Source organism: Capsicum annuum, chromosome 10, assembly GCF_002878395.1.
Source record: "Capsicum annuum cultivar UCD-10X-F1 chromosome 10, UCD10Xv1.1, whole genome shotgun sequence".
Classification (NCBI taxonomy): domain Eukaryota; kingdom Viridiplantae; phylum Streptophyta; class Magnoliopsida; order Solanales; family Solanaceae; genus Capsicum; species Capsicum annuum.
The window spans coordinates 140,303,426-140,317,487 of record NC_061120.1 but is presented as its reverse complement, the minus strand read 5'-3'; the positions used below and the strand labels follow the sequence as shown (position 1 = coordinate 140,317,487).

Sequence of the window (14,062 nt, the reverse complement as noted above, 5' to 3'; positions counted from 1 at the left end):
TTTTTTTACACATTATATACAACAATTATATAGTTGTTATACACATTCTATACGATCTTTGGCTACACTTATTATTCGGATACGTATTTTATACAAGAACTACATAATTTCTATACACATTCTATACATACATGCAACTATTAAGTTTCTATGCACATTCTATATATTTTTTATCTATATTTTTTACATATACATATTTTATATAACTATACAATTTTTATACATATATCATATATAGGTACATTTTGATATAACAATTATATCATTTTTATATAATTATATTTAATTGTTATTTTTTATCAGATTTTGTATATTTTCCATAAATATATCTTATATTGATACATATTCTATTTAATAATTATACATTTTTTATATAATTATATTTAATTATTAGTTCTTAAATAACAACACAAACTTTTATTAGTTAAAATTTAATACAATTTTTATACACATTCTATACAACCTTTAGCTGCAATTATTATTCGAATATGTATTTTATACATCAACTATAAATTTCTATACACATTTTATACAATTTTTTAAATATATATTTTGTACGTATATATATTTTATAGAACTATACAATTTCTATACATATATCTTAAATAGATACACATTATATATAATAATTTTATAATTTTTATACAATTATATTTAATTATTATTTTTTAACAACAAAAAAAATAGAATATTTTTTCAGTTACAAATTTTGTAGCAAAAAAACTGAGTAAAGGGCCGAATGGCCCAAAGGAAGGGCCGAAAATGGCCAAATGGCCCAAGGAATGGTTGAAAATGGCCCAATGACCATAAAGTGGCATTTTTTTCCTGACAGGTCACATATATCCATATGCTTAAACTTGGGCTATTTTTTAAAAAAAAAAATGCTACATAATGTCTTTTTTCCTTAAAAAAAAAAGAGTCCAAACTCAACGTCTATTTGGACCATTATAGATATTTGAATATTAAATATATTTATAAAATATATAATAATTAAAATGCTAATTTTTGTAAGGAGTCAAATATGTTTGTTGAAGAGAATGTGGCGATGTTGAACACGCTATAAACTCATAAGTGTCATGAGAATATTTTTGTTTTGAGTAACTTACATAAATCCCCGATAGTTTCAGCAATATTATAGAAAATCTCATTTATTTTGCTAATTACATGTTATCTTGGAATTTTAAATAGGTGATACATATGGTAAGCAGCGATACATATGTATTAGTGATACATATGTAACTAATCAGGTAGTTATTTTTGGAAGGAATCGATTTTTCTGAATCTAGTAACGTAAATTTTGCCTAAACATTAAAAACGTTATTCTGTTTGTGTAGAGTTCAACATTGAACAAACCATATTAGCAGGTCAAAGTTTTACACTTTTTAAAACAAACAAATTGATATTCAATTTTTTTTTCTGAATTACTTCAATGGATGTCGTCACTATGTTGTTGCGTCATTCTGGGAAATGGGTTTCTGAAATAAGGTACGATAATTATCGGGTAGAAGGTATTTTAATTCATGAAAAAATATCGTACCGCGATTTAATGGACTCCATATCAACTCAATTGAAAACTGACTTATCTAAGAAAAAAGTTCATGTCAAATACGTTATTCAAGGCAATTCATCAGCATTGGAGATTCATAATGAAATGGCTAGAAAACTTTTTATTGAGATTTTGAAAGTTGAATCTATATTTGGAAAGTATCCACTGTGTATTACAATGAGTGATTTTGTAATTGACAGTGATGTTGTTGACACGAATGATTTGATGATTGAGTGATATAATTTTGTTGAGCCGTCTGCACTTGCAGTTGCTGAAGTTGATAGCGTTGAATCATTGAAAATTAGTAATGTGGGTGGTGTAGAACTGATAAGTGATTGCTATAATAGTGTTGTAAAGGTGAACCAAAAGTATACAAACAAAGCTACACTTGTCTCGGTAATGCGTAACTATGCAATCAAGCACATGTCAATTTTAGAGCTGAGAGATCTGACAAGCAGAGGTTTGTTTTTGAGTTTTAAGAACAATAATTGATTTATTTCGCAATTTTATATATCTGGAAGATGAAGTTATACATTTGTAAGTTATTCTATGTCACTGGTGTTGCAAATAACAGGTGATTCATATTTGTATTTATCATCAATAAGTTTATATATATGGTGATTCATACTAGTGATAACTGTAACTGATTATTAATCATGTAAATGGATATTCATATAAATGGAGATTCATATTGATGATTCATATAAAACAATTGGAAATGCAGGTTATTCATTTGACTGGTGATTCATATACCTGTTGATCATATAACTAATTTGTATTATTGTTGATTACTGTAATGGGTGATTTGTATATCTAGTTTACAAATAAGAAGTGATTCGTATAGTTGCTGATTCATGTAAGTCTTGAGACATAAAATAAGTGATACATATGATTGGTGATTCATATAAGTGTTGATACATATATAGGGTGTTTCATATAGTTGTTGATTTATGTAAGTCTTGAGACATAAAATAAGTGATAAATATGACTGGTGATTCATATAAGTTTGGAACATATATAGGGTGTTTCATATAGTTGTTGATTCATATAAGTCTTGATACATAAATTAAGTGATACATATGTCTGGTGATTCATATAAGTGTAGATACATATGTATAGTGATTCATATAGTTGCTGATTCATATAAGTGTTGAGCCATATAATAAGCGATACATATGACTGTTGATTCATATAAGTGTTGATTCATAAAGATGGTGATTCATATATTTACTGATTCATATAAGTGTTGTCATATAATAATTGATATATATGACTGGTGATTCATAAAATATAAGTGTTGATTCATAAAGATGATGATTCATATATTTACTGATTCATATAATTGTTGAGTCCTATAATAAGTGATACATATGACTGCTGATTCATAAAAGTGTTGATTGGCTTATTTGTTTTTTGAAGTATTGTTTCATATGTTATATGGTGATTCATAGTAGCGATATATTTTTTTTGGACGTGTCTTTCAGTTATGTATTGTTGTGTAAATCACCGGAATGTAATTAGGTATTCAAGGTGTCCTGTAAGCATGGTACAGATATATTTATTATACGTACCTTCAACGATGAAAACACTTGCTCAATAATGGACAGAGTGTTTGAGCAGCAGCATGCAACCATTGTCTTTGTAGCTGGATTAACAGCTCCAAAGTTGGTGAACTACAAAAGAATAATCACCCCAAGCGACATAATTGAAGACATAAAAAGGGAGCTTGGTTTGGACATAGATTACATGAAGGCATGGAGGGCTAAAGAACATGCTTTAAAGATATTGAGAGGGCGACCAGCTGACGGATATAAGAAATTGCATGCCTACATATACATGTTGAATTTGATTTATCCCAATTCATATATAAGGATGCATAAGTCTCCAGATAATCAGTTCATGTATCTATTTGTAGCACTACAACCTTTTATTAGAGGATTTGGTTATTGTAGGCCTTTTGTGGTAGTACAGTAGTCACATGAGAAGACCATATCAGGGAACATTCATTTCAGCTAGCACACTTGATGAAGCAGGTATTGCATGTACTGATTTATTTTTTCTTACAAATGATGGTAATTGTTATACAACTTAGACATAATCATTCTTTGATATTATGTATCAGGACATATATTGCCACTCGCGTATGGGGTTGTAGATTCTAAGAATGATTCATCCTGGACTTGGTTTTTCCAGCAATTCAAGTGTGCTTTTGGTGAGAGGGATAATATGTGTGTTTGTCTCTGATAGACATGAAAGCATAATCAAGGAGGTTAGTGTGGTCTATCCATGTATACCACATTTTACTTGCATTTGGCATCTTTGGAATAATGTCTGCACAAACTATAGAAAGAGTAAGGACAAGCTGACAGGAGAGTTTTTTGCCATGGCTAAAGCGTACGAGTTGAATGATTTTGATGAACTTATGTGTAAAGTGGGAAAGATTGACAATAGAGTTAAGGTATATTTGGAAAATATTGGATTTGAAAAGTGGTCACGAGTTTATGCTCCAATAAATAGGGGGAGGATGATGACTTCCAACATTGCAGAATGTATCAACTCTCGTCTTGTTGAGGCTCGTGAACTGCCAATTTTAGAATTTCTTGAACAGGTCAGAATCTTATTTGGTGTGTAGAATCAAAAAAATATAGATCGATTTAGCTTTCTTTCTAAAAAATTATTGGGAGGTCGGTTTCAACAAATTCTTCAATTGAATGAGTCAAAGTCATCACGTATGACGGTACGTTAAAACAATAATCAGTATACTTTAACTAAGTTATATTGCAGGTTTTTTTTTTACATTATGATAACAGATGTATCAAAGTGATACATCTGGGAGTCATATGTATCATTTTGATACATATGTTGAAATATGCTGCCACTTGAAAGTTTGTTCTTTATATTCGATTAATCTGGGTCTTTTATGGTTTATATATTAATTAACTTACATAAAAATTTATGGAATAATATTTTCAGATTAGGGAATCAAGTAACTACATATACGGTGTGTATGAAGAAGGAAGAAATTACATTGTCCGGTTGGACAATAGAACTTGCAACTGTGGTAGATTTCAACTTGATGAGATACCATACGCGCACGCCATTGCTGTTTTGAAAAGCAAACATATAAAGGAAATGAATCCATACTTCTCAGATTACTACAAGAAGGAGGCATTGATGAAGACTTATGAAATGACGCTTTGTCCAATGCCCGATAAACAAGACTGGAAAGTAACACCGGAGGTGTTAGAAGATGTGGTTTTGCCTCCAAAATATAAACACCCACCAGGAAGACCCAAGAAAGGTAGAAAAAAGAAAAGTAGTGAAAATTTTTCATCAACATCAAATCATTGGGGCAAGTGTGGGTACGAAGGACACAATAGACGTACTTGCAACTACCTTCCAAAAGAGATGTGACATTTTTATCTTTAAGTTTAATCAGACATGTTTACTTAGTTCAAAGATTTGGATTCATTTATTTAAGTTAATTACTCAAAAAATCATAGCTTTATATTTTCTGTTAACAATTGGTAAAGATATGTGTTTTTAAGATTATCGTTTATGATTCATTAGTACTACTATCTTATGCAGATATATTAGTGTTAATGAGGAATGCTAGAGATACATTTCCTAAATGAAGTTATAAAGTGATATATACTACTATGTAATTGCAACAGGTTAATTGTTGTCACATTTTAATCTTATTGTTTTCAATTGATAAATATTAAAAACTTAATAGTGGTAGGTGACACAAATCTCATATTTAAGATCCCTTAATGTTTTGAAAAGTTACATAAAATCCTCTTTTTCATCCTAACTAGTGATACATATGTATATGTATCACTAGTATATTCATATGTATATACTAGTGATACATATGCATATGTATCACTTATTAGATGGCTCAACAATTATATGAATCATTAACTATATGAATCACTATACTATGTATCTACACTTTTATGATTCACGAGTCATTATAAAGTACTAATATCATATCCGATTCTAAGATAAAATGTCATGACATTTTATACAAAAAAACACGGTGTCTAATTACACTTATATGAACCACCAGTCATATATATCAATTATTATATGACTCAACACTTATATGAATCAGTAAATATATGAATCACCATCTTTATGAATCAACACTTATATGAATCACCAGTCATATGTATCACTTATTATATAGCTCAACAATTATATGAATCAACAACTATATGAATCACTATAGATATGTATGTACACTTATATGAATCACAAGTCATTAAGTACTAATATCATATCCGATTCTAAGATAAAATATCATCACATTTTATACAAAAACAAATGGTGTCTAATATATCCAGAAATTCTCAAACATAAAAAATATCAAAAAATCAGAATTCCACAAACATAAGAAACCACTATCCTTTTTTCACACAATAAATGCTAGAGAACTACAGTTCAACATCAATCATCTCAGTATCCTCAGATGGAATGAAGGTGCGTTTAGGCCTAGGCGGATCTTGGTTGTCATTAACATATTCAGTGCATGCTTTGTTCATACCATAGTCCCATAAGAAGGATGCGTATCTTGTATGATACTTTTTTGGATCAAACTTTGAAGATGGTATTTGATGTCGGGAACTTAAAAATTCTGTATACGCTGCAACAAACAAGCCACAATCCCTGAAAAAATAGAAAAGTAGGTATTTTATGTGTTGGCGTGAGCTCTTAGTTAAAATAATATATTCAAAAGACTTGATGATACTTACGAGCCACTTAATTGTTGCACAATTCCATCAACAATGTGAACAGTGAATGTATGTTGGTCCGTCTTTTCCTTGTATGCGTCTAGAAGCGACCAGTCTGTGCGATCTTTTTTCTCAAAAAAATAGATATTATCAAATAAGTTGACAACATTTCATCAAGCTCATTTATCTCCTCCGCGTGACCTCTATGACTCATCGAGTCGTAAACACGAATGCATCTTTCCTTGAGTACTACGACTGCTAACACCCAGTGAAACGACCCTTTACAATTTATTGGCATATACACCTCGTCAATGAAATGCCATAGAATAGCAGCTGGAATGCATAGTCCTTGAATAATCTCACAAATTGATCTCTCCACCGAAGCCACTTTCATTGAGCGAACGTATTCGTCATGTAAGCTAAGATCAATCTCAGAATGACTTCGGTGATAGTGAGTGTATGTATGATGAATGTAGTTCATGAACACACAATTAAAAGTGGTATATCTATATGCACTAGTTGTATGCAGTTTTGCTTTCTTTCTAAGATAATAGAATACCACATCGATATGCTGTAATAAAAAACAACGTGTAAGAACAGGTGATTCATATAAGGCGTGCACAAGACTTGGAATATTAATTACTATAAAGAAAGATATAGTAATTAAATCTTGGTCATAATAAACTGCAGCAGAATGTACTTCAAAATGTTTTAAGCATTGGAAATAAAGATCAAATCTTGCGCAAGAATAACCAAAACAATCGTCACACCTAAAAGGAATAAAGAATGACAATGTTAATTGATGAAATCTATACTTAAACCGGACTAGTCGGGGTTCTATAGTACAAATCATCAACATTCACATACTTGAATCATCAGCAAATAACTCAATAATCAATTCTTCAAATGATCACACTAACCTATGCTTCCTTATTAAATTTTTAAATTAAATTAAATGTAGACATCATATGTATCACATTGATACATATGAAAATCATATGTATCACTTTGATAGATCTACTACCAGAAAACCCTGTATTCTTTCTGTAAACATTAAATTTTTTGGGTCATATTGTAAAATCAGTTTGAGCTTTATTGATAAAAATTAATAAAAAATTTGATTGCTATATATATTTCTTTGAGACATACATCATAATTCCAATAATTACTTGAGTGCGCCATGTAATAAAACCAACTTTTTTTCACCGGCTGTGCTACTACAAAATCTAGACTTGGTTTCAGATCAGCGAATTTGGCAGTGTAGTACTCATCCTTTCCTTTCCTGAAATCAAATTTAAATTCCTATAAGTATTCAAAGCAGCACATATATATGGTATTGTGAAAGGTAATTCATCAAACTTACTTAGTAGCATGTGGATTTTATAGTCCAGATGACATGCAAACAATGAATTTAGAGAAGAGATCTTTAGTATATGGTCCATTAATGTTGTGACCTTCAAACGGATATTTTCAATTTTTTATTCGACTGGATGACTTCTTTTTCTTTTGACCCAGAATCAAACACGCTGACAAATGGTGACTGACATACTTTTGAAGGATGTCTATTTCTCCTGGAAGGATTCTTCCTGACATATGTCAGATTAGTCTTGCAGACAGGGACCTGAGAAATAGCTGCAATATCGTTGTCGCTAATATAACATTGATTATCAATGTTGCCCTGCCGATCGAATGGGTCAATATTTGCAGCAGCAGTGATTCCTGTTGGATAGGCAGCACGCGATGGTGGTATGTACAAAATAATAACTTTAGACAAATCTTCATATGTATTATGAAGGGTTTCTTCAGATTTCTGTGTGACGTATGTAAAAAGAGAGCTTAGTGTTATAATAAAATTTAGAATTGAAGTTCCTAAATTATGTGTATATATCATAATGATAAATATGGATCATTATGTATCACTTTGATTCATGTGAAAAAGTTATATAACAGATAACCAACTTTAGGTAATTGAAACACTAATCATCTATAAAAAAGGTTGTGCCACAGGAAATCTTAAAATAAGATTGTGACCATTATAATGAACTACTTCAAATTTCAAAATAAAAGTCGTTATACGTAAATCGATATTACGGTTACACGTTCTTTATTTATAGCTTCATCTACTTCAACATCTGTAGTATGCCTGCCATCTTCTTTCAGCTTGTTGTGTACAAACTCTCAGCTTCCTATTTGATTTAGTTCAAATTTAATTTTGTATTGTGATACAAAATCTGATATGAATTTAATTAAATAATTATGTTTATGAAAAATGTATCAAAGTGATACATTTTGAAAAATTCAGAAAAAAATATTCAAAAAAATAATAGTGATATGATTCATATTAACCGTTGGAGAAAATGATTTAATTCATATTAGTAATTACACTAAACATGTTGATATGAATAAACTGAACACATATGTTGAATCAATTATTGGAAGTTTCTTTAAATTGTTTATACGTATCAAACTAATACATATGATGCCTGATGTATCAAAGTGATACATATGATGCTAGATGTATCGAAGTGATACATATGATGCCAGATGTATCATAGTGATACATATGATGTCAGATGTATCATAGTGATACACATAAATAACTTAATAAATACATACATACCATTATATTAATAGTTACATCAATTCGGAAAAATAACATCTAAACTATTAGAGGGTAATATTTTGAGCAAGTTGACCAAACGATAATATAATTAAGTCAAGCTAATTACCTTCAGGGATTCCTTTGATGCTCCTTTATTGCCACCTAATCTCGATGATTGACCAACAGCATTTACAATATTATAACTTTTAGCATCCGTGGTGTGCTCATTAACATATTGAGGAAGATCCTCTTCTATATCCGGGTAGCCTTTTTCACTTTCATGCACTGGATATTGAGCAACCTGCAAGATAAGAAATTAGACTAATACAATAACATAGAGATATTAATTATAAACTATGATTACCTTGCCAAATGAAGCAAAACCTTCTTTCACAACTCCCAAAAGTCCTGCATACTGGTTGGCCATCAAATTTTGAAGATCATTGAATTTCATGTCAATCTACGTTGTGCATAACATTTTGGAGTTCAGGAAAACCTATAATATGTTTTAACATTAACAGAAGCAAAACAACAAAATTTTATACTTACATAAGTACTAAAATAAGACTTGATCTCGTCCAAATCAGACTTGGATAGTGATATCTTTTCCTCTGAAGCAGCAGATGCTTTATTGGCATCCCTCATCTTAACATTAGGAACATCTTTGTTTTTATCCAAAGAAACTCGATCAATTGAAGGACCTGCCAAATTTTTATCTTTGGACAACTTGTCTGACTGTTTTTTGGACTTTGCTACTCGTGAGCTAACCTTTTCTGACTCCTCAACTGTTTTTTGTTTCTTCGCAGAAGGATGTGAAGATTGACCAGCATCAAGCCTCATCTTTTTGAGAAGGTCTGCACTAGGAGGTGTACTAAAATCATCAAATTCATCTACTGCCTGTGCTATATTTGCATCATCATCTGTTGAACCAAACATCAACGGATTGGGCAAATCAAGATGGTTCAATTCCTATGGTGACGGGGTTATATTTCTGTATACAAGCTGTAAAAAAAAAGTAACACAAAAGACCAAAAATTAAAAGTATCTTAAAAATTAAAAATAGACATATAAAAGTATCGCGGTGAAATAAACACCACCTTACTAAACATATCATCCATAGGATCCTCATATCTAGGCTTGGGTTTTATCACTTTCCCGTTGACCATCCTTGGAATTAAATTATCAACACGAACAACAAGTGATTAATCAACTTTGGCACAACATTCATACCACCAAATCTAGAACGCGTATGGCAGGCCACTCAGACTGTAAAACTTTTGGACATCATTCATCGACCGGCTAATAGATGCCATCAATTTCTCAAAAGCTACTTTTCCCCATGGAAAATGACTATAACTACCATCATCCACCATGTGAAAATCTCGGGCAGGGATATTAGTTTTATCTAATTGGGAGAACACAAATGTATGTATAAAGTACAATATCTCAATTTTTACCGCATCTTTCATATTTTTTCCCTAGTTTTTAGTCAAAAAAAGATCGACCAAGTCACCCTTTTTCACATATGATGACGAATTTGGGAAATATTTTTTCTGTAGTCGACATGGTGGAAGGTCTGAATAATCAAAATCATCAACGCTGCCTACACATTTCAAGCCGATAACGATAGCAAACTCATACAGTAAAAACCAAAGAATTGTATTGTTGACCAACACCCTTAGTTGATCTTGACATGAATGTTGGACTTCTAAGGTCATCAAGCACCTTGCTACCGAACCTTGAAAGTTACAATTAGGCAGGTCTAGAAATGACCCAAAATAAGTGCTTCTGAACATTCTAATTCCTTCATCATCCAAAACTTCATTAAGCTTATCTACTACATTGATATTATGTGCACTACCAATCCGTACATTGTGGGAAGGTCGTTTTTTCACAAGCAAACTAACATTCGGTCAACAACATAAATCACTAGATGATTCATAAGTCAAATGAATCAGGTATTTATAAATTACAACAATAAAAAAATGAGTACATAAAGTGCTATCACATATGTATAAACAAAAAAAGTTATCCACAAAGAATAGAAATAACAAGCATATGAATCACTAAGTAACCATTCAATATGTTAATCTGCAATTAAATGAATCACCCATATGAATCACCTGTTAAAAGAACTATTTATATGAATCACCACTTATGAATCACCACCTATGTATCACCAAGTAAAATATCATTTTAGTGTGTCACACATATGAATCACCCGTATGAATCACCTAAAGAAATATGAATCATAAAATAACCAGTTACTCAGTTAGTATGCAGTTATATGAATCACCCATAGAATCGTCACTTAAAAGATTCAACAAAATATGTATGACCAATTTAAATATGATTTTATTATTTCACAGATATGAATCAGCCATATAGATCACCAAAAAAAAAATATGAATCGCCATGTAAAAGAACCAGTAATATGAATCACCATTTATGAATTAGTTACGAAAATAAAACCTGCTCTGATGGAAATTTGCGGATTTGTTCAATTTCATCCAGATCTTCCATTTGCATGTGGGGAACTTTATTTTTTTCCAGCAAAAGCTTCTCTTAAATTCTTCAATTTTTCAGGATCGTTACGCTGTTTTGATCGATTCTCACTAAAACCTAATTTGGTGTAATCAAACTTGCCGGAGTAAAACCCACTATCTGATTACCATCATGAACAACTTTTTGTGTTTCAATTTGTGAAATCCCCAAGCTGAATGAGGGTGAATCTTCATTAGCCATTGAAGATAAACAAATTTGTACAAACGATTTTTAAAGCATAAATCAAAAGCTAAACTCTTTGAAAAAGTTGTCAATTTTTGAAATTAAATTGAGAGTATTGAAGTTAAAGTGTGATTTAAAAGCATAAACCAACAACTAACCTTTTTGAACGGTTGAAATCAGTTGAGGTATTGAAGAATTAAGTTGACTCAAAATCTACCAGAGTGGGAGAAATTTAAGGGGAGTAATTTGTGGTAAAAAAAATATAAGCATTAAAAGAAAGAGAGAGATGGAGTGAAAAGAGGAGCTAAAATAGGATGTGCAGATTATAGCATATGTATCATGAGTAAATATGAAAATAGGAATTTTATGTAATTTTTAAAATATTAAGGGATATTATGTAATTTTGTTGTCTTAAAGATGGAATTTATGTAATTTTTCTTTTTTTTTTTAGGAGTTCATTTTCACTTTTAATGGACTAAATAGTCATTTCTTGGTGTTTTATTGTGATCAATTAAAACAAAAAATAGGTTAATATTATTATTAGCTAGTTATATTATTACTTATTTCGTTTGTTTTTCAATATCTCTATTTGATTTAAATTTTTTGTCAAAAGTTATTTAACTTCACAAATTATTAGAATTTTTTTTGTAAATTTGAAACTTGATTAACAAGTAGTAACTTCATTTAATATTATATTGTACATATTTATGTAATTAACAATTTAAAATTTAAATTAAAATTATAAAAATAATATATTTTGAAAAGTGGGCTGACTCGTGGGGGTCCGCAGTCCACAATGTAATGAGTTGAGCTTGCTATTTCTGCCCTGTCATATTGATGGACCAGCCCGGCCTGATCTGTCAAACTCCAAAGTCCGAATTCCGTATTGACAGCTCTACATCTATTAAATCAAATTTATCCCAACGTTATTTTTGAATTCAAAATTACCCCAAGTAACGAAATAATTATATGAGATTTAATAAAATACGTAACTTTTATTTATTGGCTAATTGCACTTATCAAATAACTTTCGATAGGTGTGATTTTTTGGGGATGTGATAGCAAAAATATATTTTAAAAAATATTTATTTATAGGGGACCAGGATTCGAGTTTTACATACTAGCCACTGCCAATCCCTCAGTCCTCACGAGGGACCATTTGAAAATCAATGCCATTTTTTGGAGACAAGGAGGGGTCGGTGGTTCGATGCATTTATATGTTAGGATTACTAAATTCCTCAGTTGAAATCTTAATTTCTTCATCGGGAGGTCTCATATTTAATTTTTAATAAAAATAAAATATTAAATAATTTTTTTTATTTGTTTTAGTCTTAATGGCGGAACTATCTGATTCCTGATGAAAATGACATTTATTTGTGAAATTAATTAAGTTGTGTGAGTTAGACACTATAATTAACATAAAAAAGAAAAATCTTGAGTTTTTCATCACAGCACCAAAGTCAATTCCATTGTTGAATTAATTATCCTTCGATTTTCAATAAATGCTGCACCTCTGCAGCAGTACAGTTGTAGTATGCCCGCAAGCCTGACTGAAAGTTTGTCTCTGTATGTACACAAAAGTGCAATACAGATATGCACTATGCATAAGTGGCAGAGTTAGCTTGTGGACTAGTAATAAAATTCCAAAGTTTTTTTTTTTTTAACAAAAAGATCACGTGAAAAAAAAGATAAAAAAAATCGGAAAGTATTAATCTATCTACAAATGGAGTAATTTTATTTGTGAAGAAATCTCGATTGACTCATTGAACAAGAATAGCTTTGCGCTTGCTAAGTACTCTCCACAATCCACACTATACTATATCTGGGCGGATTTAGCGTGGGGTTTGATTTAATCGAATTTAATATTTTTAATCAATATCTTATATTTATCTTTAAAATTTATTATATTAAAATCAATAATTTAAAACAGCTAAAATCTTAATACATAAACGTCGAATCTGAATCTTACTTTGTCGCTGACTATACACCACTTACTATCGTCACTATCAGCATTCAGCAAAGTGGCTCATGGTTTACACTCTATCTGTCTATTCCAGCTTCTTCCACTTGGCCCTTTCCACCAAAAGCTGTTAATAACATATACTGCAAGTCCTTTGTTTTGTTTCACAAACACATTCCACATACCTTATAAGTTTATATTGGATATTACATTTGCTACCTGTTACCTTACACCACCTGATTTACTCTGCAACCAAAGCTTTGGACAAATTGCAAAGAATTACCTAATGTGTTCATCTTTATTGGATTTTTAACTCTGATCTTCAAATTTACTCACTTCATTGATCATAGGCAACAACAACAAATAACAATATATTTAGTATATCCACAAGTAGGATCTAAACAGACTTTACCTCTATGTATATCCATAAGTAGGATCTAAACAGACTTCACCTCTGTCTTGGAAGGTAAAGACATTCCAAAAAGACCTCA

At 30.7% G+C, this 14,062-nt stretch overlaps 1 protein-coding gene across 1 annotated transcript; it reads left to right on the top strand.

Annotated features, from left to right (window-relative positions):
* The first annotated feature begins 3,524 nt into the window (after nucleotides 1–3,524).
* Nucleotides 3,525–4,960, top strand: LOC124887804. Its single transcript, XM_047397717.1, has 5 exons — nucleotides 3,525–3,579; nucleotides 3,669–3,774; nucleotides 3,893–4,154; nucleotides 4,357–4,431; nucleotides 4,520–4,960. The coding sequence occupies exons 1-5, from the start codon at nucleotides 3,525–3,527 to the stop codon at nucleotides 4,958–4,960; spliced, it is 939 nt and encodes a 312-aa protein (XP_047253673.1).
* The last annotated feature ends 9,102 nt before the right edge of the window (nucleotides 4,961–14,062 follow it).

Excerpts from the sequence above, each read along its gene's own strand:
- LOC124887804 (XM_047397717.1), top strand. The coding sequence starts at position 3,525 with ATGAGAAGACCATATCAGGGAACATTCATTTCAGCTAGCACACTTGAT. Across the intron at positions 3,580-3,668 it reads TAGCACACTTGATGAAGCAG|GACATATATTGCCACTCGCG; the intron begins GTATTGCATGTA and ends ATTATGTATCAG. Across the intron at positions 4,432-4,519 it reads AAATATGCTGCCACTTGAAA|ATTAGGGAATCAAGTAACTA; the intron begins GTTTGTTCTTTA and ends TAATATTTTCAG.